Source organism: Cynara cardunculus (assembly GCF_001531365.2).
Source record: "Cynara cardunculus var. scolymus isolate 2C chromosome LG 15, CcrdV1, whole genome shotgun sequence".
Taxonomy (NCBI): domain Eukaryota; kingdom Viridiplantae; phylum Streptophyta; class Magnoliopsida; order Asterales; family Asteraceae; genus Cynara; species Cynara cardunculus.
The window spans coordinates 15,429,458-15,451,273 of record NC_037542.1 but is presented as its reverse complement, the minus strand read 5'-3'; the positions used below and the strand labels follow the sequence as shown (position 1 = coordinate 15,451,273).

Below are 21,816 nucleotides of genomic sequence, written 5' to 3'. Positions count from 1 at the left end.
AGGAGAGGAGACCAAAGATTGAAGTCTTTATTGAAAAGCAAATGACAAGCCAAAAGTACGAAAGAAAACTCTCTTCATCATAGCAGCCTACAACTAGCTTATTTATAATAGCTAAGTCCTACTTTCATGCCACTACTAACAACCAGCTAAAGACTAGGACTATAGGATAAAAGCAAATAAAATAAAATAAAGACTTATTCAACTAACCTACTTTAAGAAAAAATCTGGATTACAAAATCAACAGAAATCTGTTGGGGGGACCAAAGAATCAATTGCTATTCATTTAACACGACTTTGTTGCTTCAAATATTGGAAAACTACTTCGGTTTTTTTAAGCAAAGGTACCACGGTTCTTTCAATTCTAGCCGAAAGGGAAGTTTTAGTTTTCTATTTTCTAACGGATTGTTTCATAAAAATCGTATACCAAGTGATTAAAAATGAAAACAAGGGTGTCTTGTTAGAGTTAGCATGAATGGTCAAGTTTTCATCGTGTAGCGATGACGTCTGCCTAACAACTGCATCATCGTTTTGCTTGTAGCTTATAATCTCACAAACCACGTATTCGTTTTATAAACTATAAAACCATCGTATCGACTTTGAGTAATCCAACTGTTGTGCATATAGATATGAGCTTCTTAATGTTTATGCAAAGTATAAATCAGATTGTTTTCATTCTGTAGCAGAAAAAGTCCACCTCAACGACCTGAAAGGAAATGGTGCTGTGCTTGACAACCTGGAGTTCGAGTTTTGTGGATCTTGCATTTCTCTCAATTGCATGTGTTGAGTATCAAATTCAAAATAATACATGGAAATTTTGTAACAACTTTGGTTTAGCGTATATGGTCTTGGATCATGTAGAACAAGAGGACATGTTTCAAACATATATGGATAGCTCAATATTGATGTACAAATGGTGTAACTGTGCGATTCAGTACGGGTGAATCATAATTCTGAAATGTTAATTTAGCTTTGAATCATGAGTTTGTGTGGTTCTTTTACAAGTCAACTAATATATAAAGTTGAAGGATAATATGGTGTATTAGTAAGATCGATTGGAAAAATAATTGCACGCATGTTGAGTTTCTAAACTCATATAAAGTTGAAGGGGTTTGGTGGGGTACGTGCAGGAACTGAAACCCTTTCTGATATTGTTGTTTCAAATTTTAGTTTACTTCAAGAGAAGAACTTTGAATTTGAATTTGGGTTCAAAATAGGAAACAAACAAAGTGTCAAACAATTTTGGGAAGACTAAACATACCTTTTTCATGTAAATATGGTTTACTTAAATTTGAAAACTTTGACCAAACAAATGATATGTTTTAAGCATTTGTACATTATGCATAATAGTTTATACTTAAGAGATTTTTGAATCTCTTGCATAAATTGACAGTACTTTATACTTTGAGACTTGTAATTAAGACTTTTGGTCTAAATGCATATTAATCTAGTATAGATTGACAACTATTTGAAAGCATTGTCTACTCGATGAAAAATAATGAAATATTGAATGGTTATTTTAGGAATAACATATTTTTCAAGACATAAATATATAAAAAAAACATAATAACTCAAATTATTCCCTTATATTATCTATACTATATTATAATACATTTGACAAAAACTCTTAAAAATCATTTTTATGCATGAAGTACTGTTTATTGAAAATTCAATATTACAAGTAATTTTGCGTAAATACAATTTATTAAAGCTTTATTTTTTAATTTGTGTAACTAATTGTATATAAACATAATCAAATATAGGATAAATGTTTATTCTAAAATTAAAAAATCTAAAATATAATTAAGATAATCATTGAGTTTTAACAAGATGTTTAATTATGATAGTTATAAAAAATTATTAAAAAAAATAACTTTGTTACTAAATCTAAATTAAATTATAATAAAAAAATTGAATTAAAGAAGTTACACCAGAAAAACGAGAACTATTAAATAGTTAATTTGATACTAATATCGATTTATTTATTTTTTTCTAATTTTTTTTTTGTTATATTCAAATTTATATTTCATTCAAAAATAAAAACATTATCATTTTTTCAAAACCACATAAAATCATATTATATCGATAAAAAAAAAAAAAAAAACTAAATATTAAAATCGAAATTTATATCGCTGCATTATGCAAACGTTGTAGTATTTTACAAATATATACTCTAATGATTCGGTTAGAAGTTTGTTTGGTTTCGAACACTATTGGAACTTTGACCTAAATGGTCAAACACGGCGGTACAATTACAAATGCTGCGTGGTGGTACAAGTTATTAATGCATGTGAAAACTTCGGCAACGAGAGTTTGAAATTGGCGCAAAACAAACACAGTATCAAAGTGCCTTGAGGTTTTGCACACAAACGAGCATCGACTAGAAATGGAAGACGACAACGGAGAGCGATCCAGCTTCGTGATCGGACTGATTGAGAATCGAGCCAAGGAGGTATCATTGATTATCTCCTAATCTCTATATATGTGTTTTTGTGTATGTGAATCTGTAGATATATTTGTACTTAATTGTGCATTCGGATTAGGGCAATGATTTTACTATTATACTCTCACGGACCAATGCACCAGTCAAAATTATGAAGAGTACCAGTTTTTTTATCTTTGTGTGTATGTATGGTTGAATGTTCGATAATCGATAGAATTCTTGATGTATATACGTAATAATGGGGATTGTAGGTGAGACAGGCGTGCAGGATTTTATATGATAGCTATGTGATCTGGTGATCGGTCTAGTTACCTGCAATTAAGTAGCAAACAGGGGCTTTGAACCCTTTGGAACCGCCAGGCATAAAGTACCAAGGGCAATGTATAGGAAGTTAATCAAATTAGAGGGAAAAGGTAGATAAAGTGTGAACAAGTCTACAGAGTGATTGAAGTTGAGCGTGTTTCCATTTTTTATCTGTTTATAATTGCAGCTCTATAACTTGCCTCTTCAACGAGGGCCATCAGGGAGGGTGCACTATGACTGGCACCTTATCCTATTATTAGTTTATATGTCTTCATGACCATATGGTTTAGATAATATTTGATGTGCAATGCAGTTTTTGCCCATGTATTGGCTTTGGTAGTTTGGGATCTAGTGTATTATTTACTGATAGACCTTGGAATCACACTTTTCAGAATTCTGTGGCTTCATTATCTTCTATGAGTATCGGATTTGGCTAGCTGAAATTGGGCATATGATGGTGATTGCTTACCTTTTCTTATTTCAAAGCCTAACTGGAGATATCCATCTTATCATCAGGTTGGAGTGGCTGCTTTTGACTTGAGGTCGGCTTCACTTCACCTTTCAGAGTACATTGAAACTAGCAGCTCATATCAGAACACAAAGACACTGCTGCATTTCTATGATCCAATGGCGATTATTGTCCCTCCTAATAAGCTAGCACCTGATGGAATGGTTGGAGTATCAGAATTGGTTGATAAATTCTATTCCTCAATTCGAAAGGCAATTTCGTCTCTATGTAAAACATTATTTATTCGTTCAGTTACCAATTTGGAGATTTAGACTCTTGAGCATATGATAACATTTGCAGGTCACTATGGTTCGTGGTTGCTTTGATGACACAAGGGTAATGCTATTTATATTAAATTGTTCCCCATTCACATTAATAGATTTAAATTCTATTGTTGGTATTTCTAATATTTATGCAACATGTTTCCGAAGGGAGCTGTGCTGGTAAAAAGCTTAGCTGCCAAAGAACCTTCTGCACTTGGTTTGGATACTTATTACAAGCAATATTATCTGTGCTTGGCCGCTGCTGCAGCAACTATCAAGTGGTACCATTAGTTTCATGAAGTTAATATATGTATGTATTTATGTTGTGAATTTGAATGGGTGATAGGTAGTAATGTCCTTGGGCTCTTCATGCTACAAGTGATTCATCATTTACTTTTTGAAATCTGCACTCTTGTCATGATATTTTTTTGCTAAGGTTTTGCATGGGATGTTGGTACACAGCTTTGGCTTAAGGTTACATGCAAACGTAATATTTGGTCAAGAAAGAAAAAGCTAACGGCAATCACTATTTCTGATAAGGGAGATTCACTTTCACCACAATTCATCTAACATGTAGTTTATTGGCGGGTAGTAGACATTTGACATTACGTGAAGGACAGTCAAGGACATACTACTCAAGTTGCATAAATATAGTTGTTTGGCTTATTAGAGCTGAGTATGGAATTTGCTTCATATATATTCTGCATTTACCTTCCCTTTGATTAGTTAAGTTCATTTTGTCTCTGTTTGGCTTTCTCTTGTATGTGATTCCATAGAATTTTCACGAGAACTCTCACCATCAAAGTGACCTATACAATGATCACCTTTTTGAAATTATTTCCAGCAAAGTTTCAGGAATAACATGCAACTTCTCTGATTATTTATATTAGATCTATTGCTTTGTGTGCTGTTAGCTTATACGAAATTGTCACCTGCTTTGCCAAACACAGGATTGAAGCAGAGAAAGGAGTCATCATAACGAATCATTCATTATTAGTATGTCCTCTAATTTCTTATCTTGTGTTCTTTTAGCAGAGAAAGCAATTCTGTTGTGAGTTTGTTCATATTTACGGTCCTATATCGCTTATGCGCTCGTCTCAACACAGGTCAAATATGTTTTTGGATTTTAGTAATCCTTTAATCTTCTACTAATTCTTGTTTTTTTTCTATATTTGTTCATCCTCAGGTGACTTTTAATGGATCATTTGACCATATGAATATTGATGCAACTAGGTACCGTTCTTTTATCTTCCGGCATGTTAAATAATCAGTAATATCAGTCCCGTCGGAAAACTCTATTAAACTTGCAACCAACTTATTATTGTATTATAATCAATGTAATAGCTTTATCTGCTTGATAGTGTCCATAACTTGGAGATTATAGAGCCACTGCATGTCACTCTTTTGGGCACGAGCAACAAAAAGAGAAGTTTATTCCAAACTCTCAAGTCGACAAGAACTACTGGAGGGTATGCTATTGATATGCTGATGGCACATTATGTTAGGTCATTGAACTTGAGCGAAACCCGTCACTCATGTGTGCTATGTCCATATCCCCTGTTTTTCTTATAGTGAAGAATAAAAAAAATACTTAAAAAGAATTTTCTGCTCTTAAAAACGTAGTATCTCAAGGATCAGAATGCTTCCCATCACTAGCTACTTTGAAGCAAGCCTGCCTGTCAAAGGTTGTATGGCTAGATTTCATTGTGATCGGAAGTTCAAGAGATCAGATGTAGTGATTGATTTGCAAAAACCATTTTTTCTCTGTTAGGATTGAGCATTCTTTGAGGGTGGCAGATCATACATCTCGAAGATAAAATTTCATAGTCTCTTGGGTTTTATTTGTTAACTGTGGCAGGACTAGACTTCTTCGTGCCAATCTCTTACAACCTCTGAAAGATATTGAAACTATCAAAGCTCGACTTGATTGTCTGGTCAGTCCTTATTGTTTTATCATGTATGTCAAAATTTCATTAGACTTTCAAACAACCAGTTTGTGAAGAAACTTCAAAGTTTTATAACTATGCTCTTAAGAGGGGTATTTTTATTTATGTTAAGCAACGGCAAGCGAAGTTCTCAGTAGCAGGATCCTCACGTCTCTCTTACATGCAACACATTGCAGTATAAGATATATGGGTTTGAAAGTTATAAATTCATTAACTAGCTTGAGGATGTCCTTTGTTTCTGCATATAGAATCTGCCATTGCAAATCTTTCCTTGCATCTTTCTGTATCTTTTGGGATTATGATCAAAGATTTATGGACTTGGATATTTATTATAAATTTTTAACATGTTAAATTTAGACTATTCATTGATAAACCACCATGCAGAAGGTTAAATCTGTCATAGAGCATGGCTGTGGCACGGGTGGCCTTAAATTTTCTTTCAAGCCGATGAATGAATTAAAAGGGGTAGATGTACTTTTGTTTTCCTTGTAAAAAGAAACTTATGAATCAGCTTAAACCAAGTGAAATAATATAAACTGCATGCAAACAAGGTTACATTCTAGGCAGAATTTGGAATAGTATAACCAGGTTGTCTCTGTCAGCCGTCTATGTGATGACTGGATGATTTATGAATAACTACTTTCCAAGCATCAATTTCTTAGTTCTCCATGCTATGGCACAACAATGAAGCCAAAGCTAGGTTTTGCTTTGGTGTCTGACCATATACCAGTATACCATTTTACTCTGCATACCCTATTCACCGGAAGAACTATAGTTAAATTTCATTTAACCCTAACTTGTTACTTGTAAATAGGTAACTCTCTCCTGAATACCTGGATTAACAGATGATATGGAACTCCATCAGATGGTTTTTTAACTTCAACATTGGGTTTTCCTTTTAGATGATATAAATATGCCATACTGGTTGCACACTTGCACTTTTATCCAGTTGACTGGGCCATCTGGAACGCTAGTTATACGAAGTCTATCCATGATGCCTGGTGGATTGATATTGTTTGCTGATAGGCTGAAGGCCCTCTCGAACAAATGGAGCCTGATTTTTGCTCTAAAATTTAGTCAAGAACTACTGCATTAATCTGTGCTCATTGGCTATTGCTGCTTGAAATGTAGAATAGGTTAGCCCTGTTAGCTACTGTGTGATAGATATTGATTTTATGTTAGAGAGAAATGAAAACACTGTAAATTATATGCAATATCATTTTAGGTCTTCATGCAATTAATTCCATTTAACTTTGTACTGTCCACAAGGCTAATGTAATAACTTCATGATACTTGCTCAACTCTAGGATGAATTAATGAGCAATGAGCAACTGTTTTTTGGGCTGTCCCAGGCTCTTCGAAAGTTTCCAAAAGAAACTGGTAAGTGTATTTAGTAGAAATTGTGAACTCTGTGTTGATAGACATTAGTTTCAATGAAGTACTTATTCATGTTGTCATTTAGACAGGGTCCTCTGTCACTTCTGCTTCAAGCCAAAGAAAGTTACAAACGAAGTCTTGGGCATTGATAATGCTAGAAAGAGCCAAGTTCTAATATCAAGCATTATTGTTCTCAAAACAGCTCTGGATGCCTTGCCATTTCTCTCAAAGGTACATATAACTTCTTGTATTTGCATGTTCAAACTCTAAAACCCTTTAGAAATTCAAAGTTCTAAATTATCTAAATGGTGTTAGGTATTGAAAGATGCAAACAGCTTTCTTCTTGGAAATATATACAAATCTGTATGTGAAAATGAAAAATACGCTTCTATAAGAAAAAGGTAAATACTTGGTTTGTTTCATATTTTTTGACTACACACCTTCTACCATAGTCTTTGACCAGACATACCCCTTCAGGTTGTTGATAAACATCATACTTTCTCTATTGCTCCTATATAAAAAGATACCATATATAATCCCTGTCAATGCAAGGGAAGGAAGTCCACTTTGATTCCTAATATATATTTAATCTCAGAATTGGGGAGGTGATTGATGAGGATGTACTTCATGCACGTGTTCCTTTTGTTGCCCGGACACAGCAGTGTTTTGCTGTCAAGGCCGGAATAGATGGATTTCTGGATATTGCACGAAGATCATTCTGTGACACCAGTGAAGGTACCGATTTGGTCAATTTTACTGAATGGTGTTGACTCTAATTGGTGTGATACACTTGATGGCCATAGACTCTAATTGGTTAACATGCACAGCTATACACAACCTTGCAAACAAGTATCGTGAAGATTTTAAGCTTCCAAATTTGAAAATCCCGTTTAACAATAGGCATGGATTTTACTTCAATATTCCCCAGAAGGACATACAGGGAAAACTTCCTAACAAGTTCATTCAGGTAGCAAAGGAGATACTTGCCCATGTCCAGAGTCTCCTGCTGTGATTGTACTGATGTTTCTATTTTCTTTCGAGACAAATTTAGGTTATGAAGCATGGGAACAGCATACATTGCTCAACTCTGGATCTTGCTTCTGTGAGAATTATCATCACCACTACATCTTTGTTTGATGATTTTATTTTGGTAGAATCTTGGTTAGTTTTTTGGTTTTCTGATCAGTACTCCCTTTTAAAGCTAACTTGTCTATCGTCCAAGTTGTTTAGTTTGACCATATTTTTCCAATGGAAATTTTTGGTAGGTTCCCCAGAACTAGTGTTCCATGAGCCCAATGGAGAACCCTTGATTTCTCTATGATTATCTACTTGCCTTTTAGAGTATAATAGTTTTTAATTGTAACACTGAAACTTATTATAAAAGTACAAACACTAGATAAATTTCAATTCAGTGGACGCTGAAAGAGTGACTCCTTTTTTCTAGAATGCACTGTCATCTGTCATTCAATCTTTTATAATTTCCATAGCACGTGAACTCCTATTTATAATCAATGAGCTGTGATGAATCTTCTGTTTCTAGTCATGTACGTGTGAATTAGGTGGTGTTGATTGAGCGGGAAAAATATTGGTTGCTTCTATATTTCATGTTTTACGATGATGGTTATATATTTTATAGATAAAAATGCATTGTTCTGCGTTGCTTGGTATTTTTGTAAGAGCTCGATACATATGCTACACTAGATGATTTTGCTTATTCAAATCTGCAGTTAAATGCAAGAAACAAGTCTGCAGCCAAGGAATGTTATTTGCGTACAGAACTTTGCTTGGAAGGTGGTATATACAATCATCTTTTGGTTTGTATAGTTGGGACTGTACCGTCATTCCATGTTGAAGCATTATTATTTTCAACTTCTCCATCTATTATTGAAAAAGTAAACGTTGTATACTATCATTTGCATTTCATTCGTTGTACATTTGTACCATCTAATTAGCAGGTGTTATACAATGGCTAATTTCGAGATGCAAGTTTTCTGCAACCATCAATTTTCTATATTAGAACACGTACAATCTTTATCGTGTCTGATGAAATATATGAGAAGATGGAATTTTATATTTCTTGCTTTCAACGGGAACACAACATGGCTTTTATAGCCAACAAACTAAAGAGGAAAAACAACTCATAATTACAAAAGATTACGAAGGATTTTAAATCAACTAAAACGTACTAGGAGCCATATCCTTGTCCTTTTAAATCAGCAGCCAGAAGTAGGAGGAAGCAGAAAGGTGAGCAGTAGGAAGAAATCAGATGTGGTAGGATACACCATACTGCTACAGTAGCAGTAATCTTACTGTAGCAATATAGGTTTTACAGTATCTTTTCTACTTTTACCATACAAACATTTTCATGGCTTTAACTGTTGTACTTTAAGATTCTTCACATAGCATATCACTGTAAAAATTTATGTGTATGCGTGAATCATGGCTGTGAGGCTGTTTAGCGCCCACCATGGTTTCATATTCTTTGCAGTTTCAAAGCATTTAAGCTGATAATTGATCAGTGATCTTTTTGACTGCGAGTGTAGATTTATGTAATAAACAACTCTTGGATGCTGTGCAGTCAAATTGCTGAATGCTAGTCACTTTGGTGCTTACTTTATGGAACACTCTCCTGATTCAGAATTTATCTTCCTTTCATTAACGTGCAGCACTCATGGATGCAATCCGGGAGGATGTCTCTGTGCTCACCATGCTTGCTGAGATCCTATGCCTATTGGATATGATTGTTAATTCATTTGCTCACATGATTTCAACCAAGCCTGTTGATCGGTACATTAGGCCTCAATTTACGGGCAAGTGTTTTAACGATTCTCTTTCTGATTTTGGTCCCAGAATGATTATGACATAAAAGCTCCATTTGTATGTTTGCTGATAGAGAATGGACCGCTGGCAATAGATGCTGGAAGACACCCTATACTAGAAAGTGTGCACAATGATTTTGTTGTATGTTATGCTCCTTTATATTCATAAAATTAGATTATTGCTGTAGAACATATTTGTATAAAGATTTTCATCGGAAAGCTTGCTAGCGTAATGCATTCTGGTTTGATGTTCTTTTTGCAGCCCAACACTATCTTCCTTTCACAGGCTTCAAACATGGTGATTGTCATGGGGCCCAACATGTAAGAAACATATTATTTTTCTCATTTTCTATAGCATTCATTACTCGATAAGGTCTTAAACCAACTCATCTCGAACTAAATTCCCTAGACAGGGAAATAATATAGCTGCCAGAGTGTTAGAATTCTTCATACCATGCAAAAAAGTCTTAACCTCTATAAGAACACCCAGTCCATCTGGGAAGGGGGTGTTTAACGCACCCCTGAATGTATTCTTGCTAGTACTTCATGAACATATAATGAACTCAGTTACTATAGGGAGCATATTGTGAATATCTATAAAAAATTGGATACTTTGTGAACATAAAGTCCCAAGGTATTGAAACCCAAAAAGAGGCTGGCCCAATAAGTTCTGACCATCTGTCAGAGAAAAAAGAAGGAACTACGGTACTTACATAGCAACATATGTTAACCATATATACTTGTGAAAAGATAATAAGATCCGTCACGAAGAAGAGCATAGTAAACCACCACTCATTTGTGGAAAGACAAATTAGTGATGTTATTAGGATTCCTGAATTAGTGATGGAACTGATATCTAGAAAGGGTCAAATGCAAAGACCTCCAATTAGCAACTATCTGGTGATTACAAAGAACCAAGACGTAAGTTCGTCCTCATAAATGAATGCATGTGGCTGGACTTTATTCATGAATATGCCTTCCTGTTATTTGTGCTCACTTTTTGTTTCGCCATCTGCTATATCTTGGACTTGAGCATGAGGCTTGCAAAGCATCCTATAGCTCAAGTATAACAATACGCAGCTTCCTTCAGGAGTGGAAAAAGTACATACCTTCAACAAATATGTCTAATTGTCATCCTTGCTCAAATTGGCTGCTACATTCCTGCCCGCTTTGCAACTCTAAGGGTGGTTGATCGTGTTTTTACAAGGATGGGCACAGTCGATAATCTTGAATCAAATTCTAGTACGGTACATACTAAATTACTTCCTCGCCTAAATTACTTCCTTGCCTTTTTCTGACCAGATCACTTAATTCTACACAAGTCTGTACTACATCTGTTCTTAATATTCACCGAAATGTAGAGTTCAGTATATGGTGTTATGTGATTACATGAAAGCTCATGCATGAAGTCAACATCTAGTCCTTCACCAGTTAGGCTGTGTTTGGTACATGGGACGGGACAGGACGGGACGGGACAAAACTCATTGTCCCATGTTTGGCGCAACATGGGGACAGACAAGAACTCACTGTCCCACGTTTGGCGCGACATGGGACAAGGACAAGAACTGAGACAAAGTGGGACAACATGGGACAAAAGAGGTTTTTTCTTGTTCCATCAAAATAGGTGGAACAAGATGGGACAAGAATGAGACAGAAACTAAAATATTACTAATCTATCCTAGTTTGATATATAACCTTAATATGATATTTGTTTTAATGATCATCACCGCTAGTTTCAGCCGCCGCCACCACTACCGACGGTCACCGGCGGCCACCTCCACCTCCACCTCCTCTTCCACTACAACATCCTCCACCGCCTCCACAACCACCGTCCACCAAGTCCATTGCCACCTCTACCATAGTCGACCACTGACCACCATCGTCCATTGCCACCACCACTACCGTCGTTCGCCACCATCAACTCATCCTCTACTGCAAACAACCTCCTCCACGACCTCCACCGGCCACCACCATTCATTGCCACCTTCACCTTCACCTCCACCATAACCACCACCACCACTATCTTCACTACATCAACCACAACTACCTCCTCCACCGTTGTCAACCGCCACCACCATAATCTACCATCTTCATGTCCTCTATAAACCACCGTCGTCCACCAAGCACCACTGCCTCTACCTCCATAACCACTGTTGGCCACCGACCACCACCGCCCGTTGCCACTAATACTGTCAGCCACCACCACCTCCACCATAACTAAAACCACCTTCACCAACACACTACTACCATCAATTATATCAATTTTTTCATTCAAATTTGGTACAAATATGAAAATTATGTACAAATATTTATAAATTAAATTCTTTAATTATTTACTTTATTTGTGTTAATTATAACTAGAATATAATATTTAAAATCATCAAATAGCTTTTGGGGGTAGCTTCTCTAGTTATGTCTCGTCCAGTCCTAGTCGTACTAAACACCAGACATACTCCTGTTATGTCCAGTTTTGTCATGTTCTGTCTTGTCCAGTTTTGTCCTGTTCTGTCCTGTCCAATTATGTCTGCGTACCAACGCTACCTTATGGAGGTTGCTTAGGTTTTCCCCTACACTATTGGAAATCACAGTAGAAATCGGTAATACTTTTTTCTTGTAATTACTCTCTAGGTGTCAAACAAAACAATCAAAGGGTACTAAATAAGTGTCATCCATTTCTTACTTTTGAATAGTTCTTATATTTGGAAATGGAGGATATTCCCTTTTATACCACAATTGGACGAATTGCGAGTCTTGTATATGACTTGGGGTTCTCTTTGTGCACTGCCTTTATATTAAAAAAGCAATCCAAGACTAGACAATTAAAAGGGAAATATTACATTAGTGTAGAATAAACGATCAATGGCCTCCCTACCACCTGCTAAGCATAATGTTTCAATGCCACATTCAGATATACTTTAGCACCTGATCAGTCTGAGCTGTGACCAATCAAATACTCCGATTCATGATCCATGTCATATTATAAATTACTTGATCTTATAGACAATCATTTGAAAGACTTATTTGGCTTATTTCATGACAATTAATAAACAAGAACTTGTCTGGAATATATGGGTCAAGATAGGTTACCTTTGTCTAATGGATCATGAATCAAAGGGGCAGGTTAGGCGAGAGTAGGAAACTATTCTGTCCTTGTACTACAGACATAAAGTCTTAGTGACTCGATATAACTCAAGTCAAAATCTTTTATATGCTACAAATATAGCTTACTTGACTGGATTAGTGTGTTTTACATATACGCTATTTTGTGTAGTCATTTTGGTTCAACTCAAATGGAACTAATAGAAATCAGAACTACATTTAGAAGTTATTACCACCCCTTCTGGAAATTCGATGGTGCAATCAAACTGCTATCATTACTCCCTTTTTTTCATGAATCTCACTGATTGTCTTTGTATACACATTACCCTAGGAAGCTCTCTAGAAGTTCTATACCCCCAGATTATTCTCAAGAACTTCAATTTTGCAGTTCATGACAGAGATGAAAGAGACAGCTTTTATCTTGCAGAATTCCTCTGAAAGGTATACCAGCATTACAATCAAGTTGGTATCAATGACAGATTCTGTTGCTTATTCATGTAACATATTCTGTGATTGGAAACAGGAGTCTCGTTGTCATGGATGAGCTCGGCAGGGCTACATCTTCCTCTGATGGTTTTGCAATTGCTTGGAGTTGCTGTGAACTACTATTAGCACTCAAAACGTAAATTCTTAGCCATACAACTGTTTATATATCATGCTTGCAGTAGCTAGAGCTGTCAAGAATGTGCCTATGAGAAGCAAGGATATAGTATCACTACAAAGATAATTCCTACAGCACTTATATTTCATTTTCTCCAGCAAGCCTTATCAAAAACTAGCTGGGTTTGACTAAAAATGAACTGAAAAGCTTTAAGACTGACGAAACTCAACAGAAAACCAACTCCCCAGGGTTCTAGGACATAAAGACATCCTTCCACTCATGACTCACCCCTATCAAAGGTCAACTCCTGTGGTAATCTCTCTTTGCTACTCCTACCTATGTCAGCCTTGCTCAATCCTTGCCTCTCCCAAAACGACTCTCAAATGACGCAAGTTCTCTTAGCCGGTGAGTTGAAAGGTAATTGGAACTTGGAGATGACCAGGCTATCTCAAACATTTTGTGCTGGTGCCATCCAACGTCTCCCTCGTATCTCATTTATGATCAAATGCTTCATTGTGTGGCCCCACATGCATCCACCTCAACACTCTCCTACCACACTCATGTGTGCATGCTGTCTTTATGATAAAAACCTGATGAGTATGACCTAGTTTACTGATTCTTGACCTAGGCAGAACCTTTGGAAGGAGGGCGGCATCTCCTGTTTCCTAGAGAATAACACCTGCTTCTACAAACTTAATCTGGAATAATACTCCAAGTCTAACTGCCCAAGCTTGTATATAGTTTACATATTACTCTAATAGTAAAAAACTAATCTCCTAATGCGTGCCAACATTTTGACTACTGCTTGTCACTTGGTTTCAGTTACACAATATTTGCCACACACATGGAAAACCTATCGGAACTGGCCAGCATATATCCAAATGCGAAGATTCTTCACTTTGATGTTGAAGTAAAAAACAACCGGTTGGATTTCAAGGTACCAGCTCATGTGAACTTTATATATGTATAGTTCCTGAGTGATGGCTACATGTCTTTCTAACTTGTTGATTCACATGAACAGTTTGAGCTGAAAGATGGATTGCACCATGTACCACATTATGGGCTTCTATTAGCAGGAGTAGCTGGGTTACCAAGTTCAGTTATTGAGACTGCTAGAAATATCACTTCAAGGATTACAGAAAAGGTGAATGGTCAAATTGAAAATCTTGTGCATTATATTTTCCAAGAAGTTGCTCATACTGTTGGATTTTATAAATAGGGAGTGAAGAGGAAGGAAGTGAACTATGAGCAATATCATGGAATTCAGATGGCATATCGAGTGGCTCAGCGTCTCATATGCTTGAAATATTCCACCCAAGATGAAGATTCCATCCGACAAGCACTTCAACATCTTAAGGACTGCTACGCCAATGGTACAATTTAGATAAGTCAATTGTCATGCCACTACACATTGAGCATTAAAAGGAATTGGGATGGTATCCTTTTTCTTTTTCTTTTTAAAAGGAAGAACATGCAATGATACCATTTATCCATTGTGGTTTTTTATCTCCACTAAACATATAGAAATATTATTGAATATTGGTCAAAAGATATATCAGAGTGCTTAAAGGTCCCAGGTTCGAATCCAATGAGGAATAAAAATTTTCTTATGGCCACGAAGGTTCAAATGTGGTGACTTCAGGCTACCCGCGAAACGGGTGGTCACCCTGGGATTAGTCAACTCACATAGCAGGTTGGATATCCAGGTTAATCAAAAAGATATATCAGAGTTAAAGCTAACATTTAGGTTTCAAAATAAAATAAATACCATGAAAAACTTGCAATGATACCATTTATCTATTGTGGATTTTATCTCCTTTGGTTCTCGCATCAAGTAATTGAAACTTGTATTTACATCAAAGAGAAAATTTTGAGTGTTAACCACTCCCACAATAGAAGACCATAAGCAAATAGAGCTTGAATTGTCTTTGGAATGGCAAAATTGTAATTCAATCAAAATATGAAAAGATGATAATGTGTATTGATCGGAAATATAGAAAAAGGAAGACTGAACAGGGTACTTTTGTTGCATTGTTTCCATCATCCTTTGGCAAATTATCCAAGAAAATATTATGAGAAAGTTACGTGTCTGTAAATAGCAAAGATGAGACCAGCACAAGATAAGCAAGAAAGAAGAAGATGACTATCTGCATGAAGAACTTGGGATTGTCCCTCATGTTTGGAGACGTAACTGCCCTGAAAACCGCAACAACAACAAAATAATCACTTCTATAGTTTCACATGGTCCATCTACTACTTATAAAAAAAGTTTAAGAAATGAAAATTAGGAGTTACCTAGCAATGCGTTGAGAAAGACGAGGGAAGGGCATACTCTGAATAAACACGATTCCTGGTCCTGTCACCATCGCCGTTACCAAGTTCTCCCCCTAAGATAAACCCCACCATACAATACAAGAAGCTTTTAGAAAGTAACACATATAATACTTTAACTTCAAATAGTTAAAACAAGGATAAGCAAAGTTACCCCAAAGACCACCCTTCTCATTGGACCATTATATTTTACTTGCACGTTTACTGTAGACGATAGTGCAATGACGCTAGACATATCCACTGAAAGTGTTTCGCCAACCTCCAGATTTTTCTGCACAACTAACACCAAAAAAAGGAAACAAAGATACATGGAAACCTATTAATCCAACACATGTCCTGTAACATTACATGTATTTCTCCAACAGAATAGAAAAGCATTCACTGGTTATAAAAGGCATACCAGATCCACCTCCGACTATGAATGCCAGACCTTGTCCAGATAGTTTTTGTCTCAAGAATCCCTACAAACTCCACGCATGTTAAATACGTTAACTAAGTTTAACAAATTTGAAATAAAAATAAGAACCTGGGATGACCTCACCTCAACACCAGCTACAACGTTACGTGCCCTCTGATCAAATGTGCTACTGACCTTCACATCACCAACAGAGCAAAGAAATGCATCTGGCTACAGAATAATATTAAATTATTAACAAGTTCATGAGTACACTAGTTCTCAGTACAAAATATATGATGGTGTGAAAAAGATGCTTTGAGAAAAGGCAATGAATCAGATGTACCTGGCATAATATTTCACCGCCGAATGTTGCCAAGTCAATCTACAGAGCTGAAATAGATCAGAATCAAGCACAAGAAAACTAAATGCATTCAGATTGACTAAAATACGAACCGGGAGAATCCTTCCTAGAGAAGGTGCAGCAATGCCAACAAATCCATCAGTTGATCCAGCATTTAGAAAATATGTTTTAGTCACGTTCTTCCCAAAGAGCCACTGCCACATTCCTGCTTCATTTTCTGGGGCATAAACATTTTCCATTTGAATGGAGCCAGACATATAGCACATGCAACCTGTGAATAATAGACATAACATTATCCCCTTATTCTTTTTAATAAAATAATACCACAATGGTAAACAAACAAGCCCGATTCAAAGCAAGAAGTAACATAAAAATAACGACTGGGTTCTTTTTCCAGATTAACCAAAGCCAGAAACCTCGCTACCATCTCAATCTACAACTGGAAGAAATATCTAACGACTTTTGCAAACCAAAGCCAGAAACCTCACAACCATGTTTCCTCGTGAGAAAGTGACATAAAAATATGGGTTTTTTTTCCAGATTAACCTGGATATCCAACCCGCTATGCAAGCCGACTAATCCCAGGGCTACCACCCGCTTTGCGGATATCCCGGAGTCACCGCATTTGAACCTCCATGGCCACAAGGGGATTTTTATTCCTCCTTAGATTTGAACCTAGGACCTCCAGGCACTTTTGACCTTTGGAGCCCACACTTAAACCAATCGGGCACCACCCTTGTTTAGAAGGTAAGAAGTTAGTTAATCTCAAGTACCTGGTTTTGCACTGACCTTGTCCTCTGGCTTCAACATAATCTGGCAAGGACATCAGAATTGTGACAGTGAGGGTTAAGACTTATCTTGAAGGACAAAGAACATTTTCGAACAACCTTAAAGATACTTAAAAGTACCTGAACTATCTGAGCTTCACCACCCAAAATCTGAAAAGGCGTGACAGCATCTTGCTGACTCTGTTGTACATCAGCCCCCATATAAGTAATTGAGCAACAGAAAAGGTAAGCAAAGATCATGCAGGTGCTCGAGGCCTAAATGTTCATGTTATATAGCAGGGGGGTGCTCATCCATTTAAGAAACTAATCAATGCATGCTATTGTAAACAAAAGAATAAGCTCCAGAAGCAGTCATTTTACTTTAGCTTGGAGTGGAAATGCTACATTTATATTCTCCTTCCTCTAAAAAATTGCACGAGCTTATAAGCACGTTTTGAAGTAAACGCCGCCACCTTTAGACACATATAAGTCCACAAGTATAAGCACTATATTCTGACTTTATTTGGACAATATCAAACAAGAGTTTCCATTGAATGAATAATGGATCCCAATCATTTTACTCCGCAGGAAATGGAACAAAAAGCTGCTGAATTGGCCTATTTCTTTTCAGAAAACTCTATTTATTATGGTGAGGATGGCAGGCAGGCCTATATTTCAAATGATGCCTTAGAAGCAATTAAGCATGATCATAGGGGGCACACATGTTTTTCTTGTGCAATTGGACAAGGGGAAGGCAGTTTCAAACCTGCTACCTCCAACGCATTACCAGCTAGGGGAGGAAGACACCTGATTTGATGAGCATATATGCTCCCCATCACATCCTTCCCTACTCAATTGGTTTTGAGTTTGGATCAAGAGGTCTAGTATGGCACAAGAGCATGCTATTTCACATGTAGGTCCAACAGTCCACCTGCATTGTCTGTGTCACTCGAATGATTTGTACACATGTAAGGTCCTGAAGAGGTCTGTAACATGTGAAGGGATGTGTTTGGACTAGTGACCCTACTTTGGAAAGCATAACTTATTTCACGAGTATATTTGGTTTGGCGTTGGCCACATACATTCATAACCAATGACAACATCTTACATTAAAGTATTTTATAGTGTTTAGTTTTCTTTGCACTTTCGATTAAGGAATTGATGAACTTAACATGGAATAATGAATATAATGCAGCTAAAAGGTCTTTAAACATGATCCTGAAGAAGCAAAGTCATAACTTGGCTGTATAGACATAAACACGCAACCAGTACACAGTTAGATGATCAGCACCTTGCTGCTACAAGCAACAATTCTAAACTCGTTCATCAGCATTATACACGTTCAGGATGTAATCCCTGCACATCCGTGAACTACGCACAAGCGATTTTATTTCTTTACTTGTGCTTTGTGCTGGTCAGAAAATAATCCCCAGAACTTGACAATCTGCTTTCTTCATTAACATAAACTAAGCGAACTAACTGCACTTCAAACTTTAACTTTCAGTTTGATCACTAATAGTCAATTATAAGCGGTTGCATGAGTACACACTCTCCTAAAACATGAAAACTTCAAAATTCTAATTAAAGAACAAGTACATGAGCCAATCAACACGCTACACAAATGTTGCCTAACTCTCACAACTACCCAATTCCACCTCGATTCTACGCTTGATACCCAACCTTGGCACGGTCAGCAACATAAAATCATTAGTTCCATAGAAAGCGATAAAACAAATAACCACCTTCAATAGCTTTTGCAATTTGTTCCCTATCTGGCTATCTCCCCTTGATTAAACCTCAGCATAACTAGCATATCACGTATCTAATCATCAATCGTAGCAAAACTTCAGAACATAATAAATCTGGTTCTCAACTTAACCATCAATTCACGTATCGGTAACCCATGGTAAATATCGAATCAACATACATTCAGATAAGCACAAACACACAGACGCGCGTAAGTCAATTTGAGATAAACAAAACCGAAAACTGAAATTCACATGAAATATAACTACATACCTGATAAACGAAGGGTTGGAAAGGCGTTGAAAAGAATGGAGCCGCCATGAGCAACGGGAAATACAAAGAGGCACTAAAATTCGAACAACGATCAAACAATAAGCGCTGAAATCAAGAAATTATGACAGATCGATCGATCGATCGATCGTTTTTGGTTTCACAGTCCACCGGTCAATACTGTGTTCCTGCCCGATTCAGGGTAAATTCCGGAAATTCGCGTTTCTACGACATATATTAACAAAAAATTATTCTCAATAAAATACCTCCATCATATTATATCAAAAATTATATTAATTTTATAATTATTTATTAAAATCATTTATTGTATTTTCATAGTTTTATGATCAAAATAAAGTGAAGGAAATTCATTTAATCGGGTTTTATTTGATTTGAATTATCTCGGATTCCCTCTTAGCCTTTTCATATCTTTCTCTATGTTTTCATCTTCTCTCTTTTTTTTGATAACTTGAAACTAACAAGACTAAACAGGTAAACGCTTACTGTTAGGAGTTAGCATTATAATTTATTTTTTGGGTAAGATTGTAGTACATTAAAATAGAATGATATGCAATAATTTACTTGATAAGCACTTACCCGGGTAAGAGTTGTTACCCTCATTTACCGGGTAAGACTCTCTATACTTATCATCACTCTTACCGGATAAGATTTTTGGGTCTTACCATGTTCATCCGATGAGAAAAATTGTTCAATAAACACTTACTGGGTAAGCATTTAATAAACGGCTCTAAATTGTAACTTAAGAGTTAAAGACAACTCATGGTCACTAAACACGAAGATCCTGAGTAGATCTATACATGATTGTTTTCTGTGTTTTTTTGTTTTTTTTTTATTTTGTTAGTTATGTGTTTTTCAAAGGGTCTGTTTACCAAACACTTATCCGGTAAGCGTTTACTGGTAAAATTTAACATTATCATTTACTTACCGGGTACGGTTTTAGTCCAACAAAACGGTATCTTATGCAACAATTTACCCGATAAGCATTTACCGTGGTAAGAGTCGTCGCCCTCACTTACCGGGTAAGATTCTTGGTCCTTACCGGGTAAGATTTTTGGTCCTTACCGGGTAAAATCATTGGTCCTTAGCATATTCATCCAGTAAGGTAATGTGACTTGGTATTTACTTACCCGAGTAAGCATCTAGTAAATGGCCCCTAAGTCTTCTAATATATGTTATGCACTTCGATATATTAGACTGTTTGCTTTTGTAAACTGATAAACGTCTGAATTTGTTTAAATTGTCTATTTTATCCATTAAAAATTATATTATTGAATTTATAAATAAAATTTATACAATTTCACATATTTATTCATTATCATCATGAAATTTACTTCTAAATTATATAGTTACCATTCATTTACACGAAAATATGTAATTAACGTATTTAACACATTTAAATCCTATTAAAATACATCAATCAAGAGACATGAGGATTGATTTGGTAAGGATTGATTGAGAGAAATGATCAATTAAGGTTTAATCAATAGAAAAACGTCGTTGTTGTAGATTTGAAGAACAATAAGAGTTCAAACTTTTTCTATGAAAAAAAGTCCTCATAAATGTTTCCATGGTTTTTTTGCACTTTAAGGGGATGTTTGGATCATGGGAATTTGGTGGAATTGAAAGAAATTGAAATGTTCAATCCTTTGACCAAATTCCAAATAGAGTGTTTGGTTCACATAATTGATGTGAAGGAATCCTTCCAATTCCAACAAATTCCTTAAGTTATTGATTTCACAATTTTACCGCATATACCATGGATTTCAAATTCCAATCCGACAAATTCCTTAGCCCTCATCCATTCATCGACGCTATATCTCGATTTTATTTGTTCTGCTATGCTCGATCTTGTTTAAAACTAATAATGGCAACGGGCCAGGTTCGGGCCGGTTATTGGTATCCCCGTCCCCGAAACCGATAACTAAAACCGTCCCTGTGACCTCCCCGATCCCCGTCGGGGATCCCCATCGGTCCCCGCGGTTTCCCCGATCCCGGTTGGGGAACCTGTTAAGGTAAAAATCATTTTTTTCCAGTTCACCGTTGGTTATAACCGAACCCGAAACAGATCTAAAAAAAATTAAAATATGTTAATTTTCACAACTAAAAGTAAATTACAATTTTTTTAAAGATGCAAGTTTAAATGTCTCAAACATAATCGAACCAATTACAAACAATGCATTATATGATAATATAAAACTAAACAGAACTTCAAACATCATACAACTAAAATCACGATTTCATAATTAGACAAATAAACTATACTTTTTCGTGAGCCTTATTTGGATTCTTGAAGTAAAGTGGATAAAAGTTTTTTAAATTTTAATGTTACGATTTTCTTTTAATGATATTATATATATATTTTATATATATATATATATATATATATATATATATATAGACTTGGGATCATGTGAGACCAATGGTTTTCCGTGAGACCCGTAAGACCAGTTCTCAACCCTTGGATTAGATTTACAACCGTCAGATATGAACATTTATAAACGCCACGAGACTTCTCACTAATTACGAAATTGCCACCTTGCAACTTTGCAACCATTAGATCATTAATT

General features: G+C 36.0%; 2 protein-coding genes across 2 annotated transcripts; one reads left to right on the top strand and one right to left on the bottom strand.

The window, feature by feature from the left end:
- The first annotated feature begins 2,383 nt into the window (after window positions 1-2,383).
- Window positions 2,384-14,797, top strand: LOC112528266 (DNA mismatch repair protein MSH4). The gene is made up of 24 exons (XM_025139259.1): window positions 2,384-2,449; window positions 3,260-3,463; window positions 3,552-3,587; window positions 3,683-3,795; window positions 4,465-4,510; window positions 4,701-4,747; window positions 4,876-4,983; window positions 5,373-5,448; window positions 6,768-6,840; window positions 6,923-7,068; window positions 7,153-7,238; window positions 7,433-7,572; window positions 7,665-7,804; window positions 7,889-7,939; window positions 8,565-8,628; window positions 9,504-9,647; window positions 9,731-9,798; window positions 9,919-9,977; window positions 10,747-10,903; window positions 13,144-13,196; window positions 13,279-13,377; window positions 14,179-14,293; window positions 14,378-14,500; window positions 14,576-14,797. Exons 1-24 carry the CDS (start codon window positions 2,384-2,386, stop codon window positions 14,738-14,740), a joined length of 2,379 nt encoding a protein of 792 aa, XP_024995027.1. The 3' UTR covers window positions 14,741-14,797.
- Window positions 14,798-15,278: 481 nt separating this feature from the next.
- LOC112528274 lies at window positions 15,279-19,530 on the bottom strand. Its single transcript, XM_025139269.1, has 10 exons — window positions 19,232-19,530; window positions 17,354-17,413; window positions 17,219-17,258; window positions 16,538-16,716; window positions 16,428-16,466; window positions 16,229-16,315; window positions 16,088-16,148; window positions 15,842-15,966; window positions 15,652-15,743; window positions 15,279-15,552 (listed from the first exon to the last, which is right to left on the bottom strand). The coding sequence occupies exons 1-10, from the start codon at window positions 19,277-19,279 to the stop codon at window positions 15,438-15,440; spliced, it is 846 nt and encodes a 281-aa protein (XP_024995037.1). The 5' UTR covers window positions 19,280-19,530; the 3' UTR covers window positions 15,279-15,437.
- Between the last annotated feature and the right edge of the window lie 2,286 nt (window positions 19,531-21,816).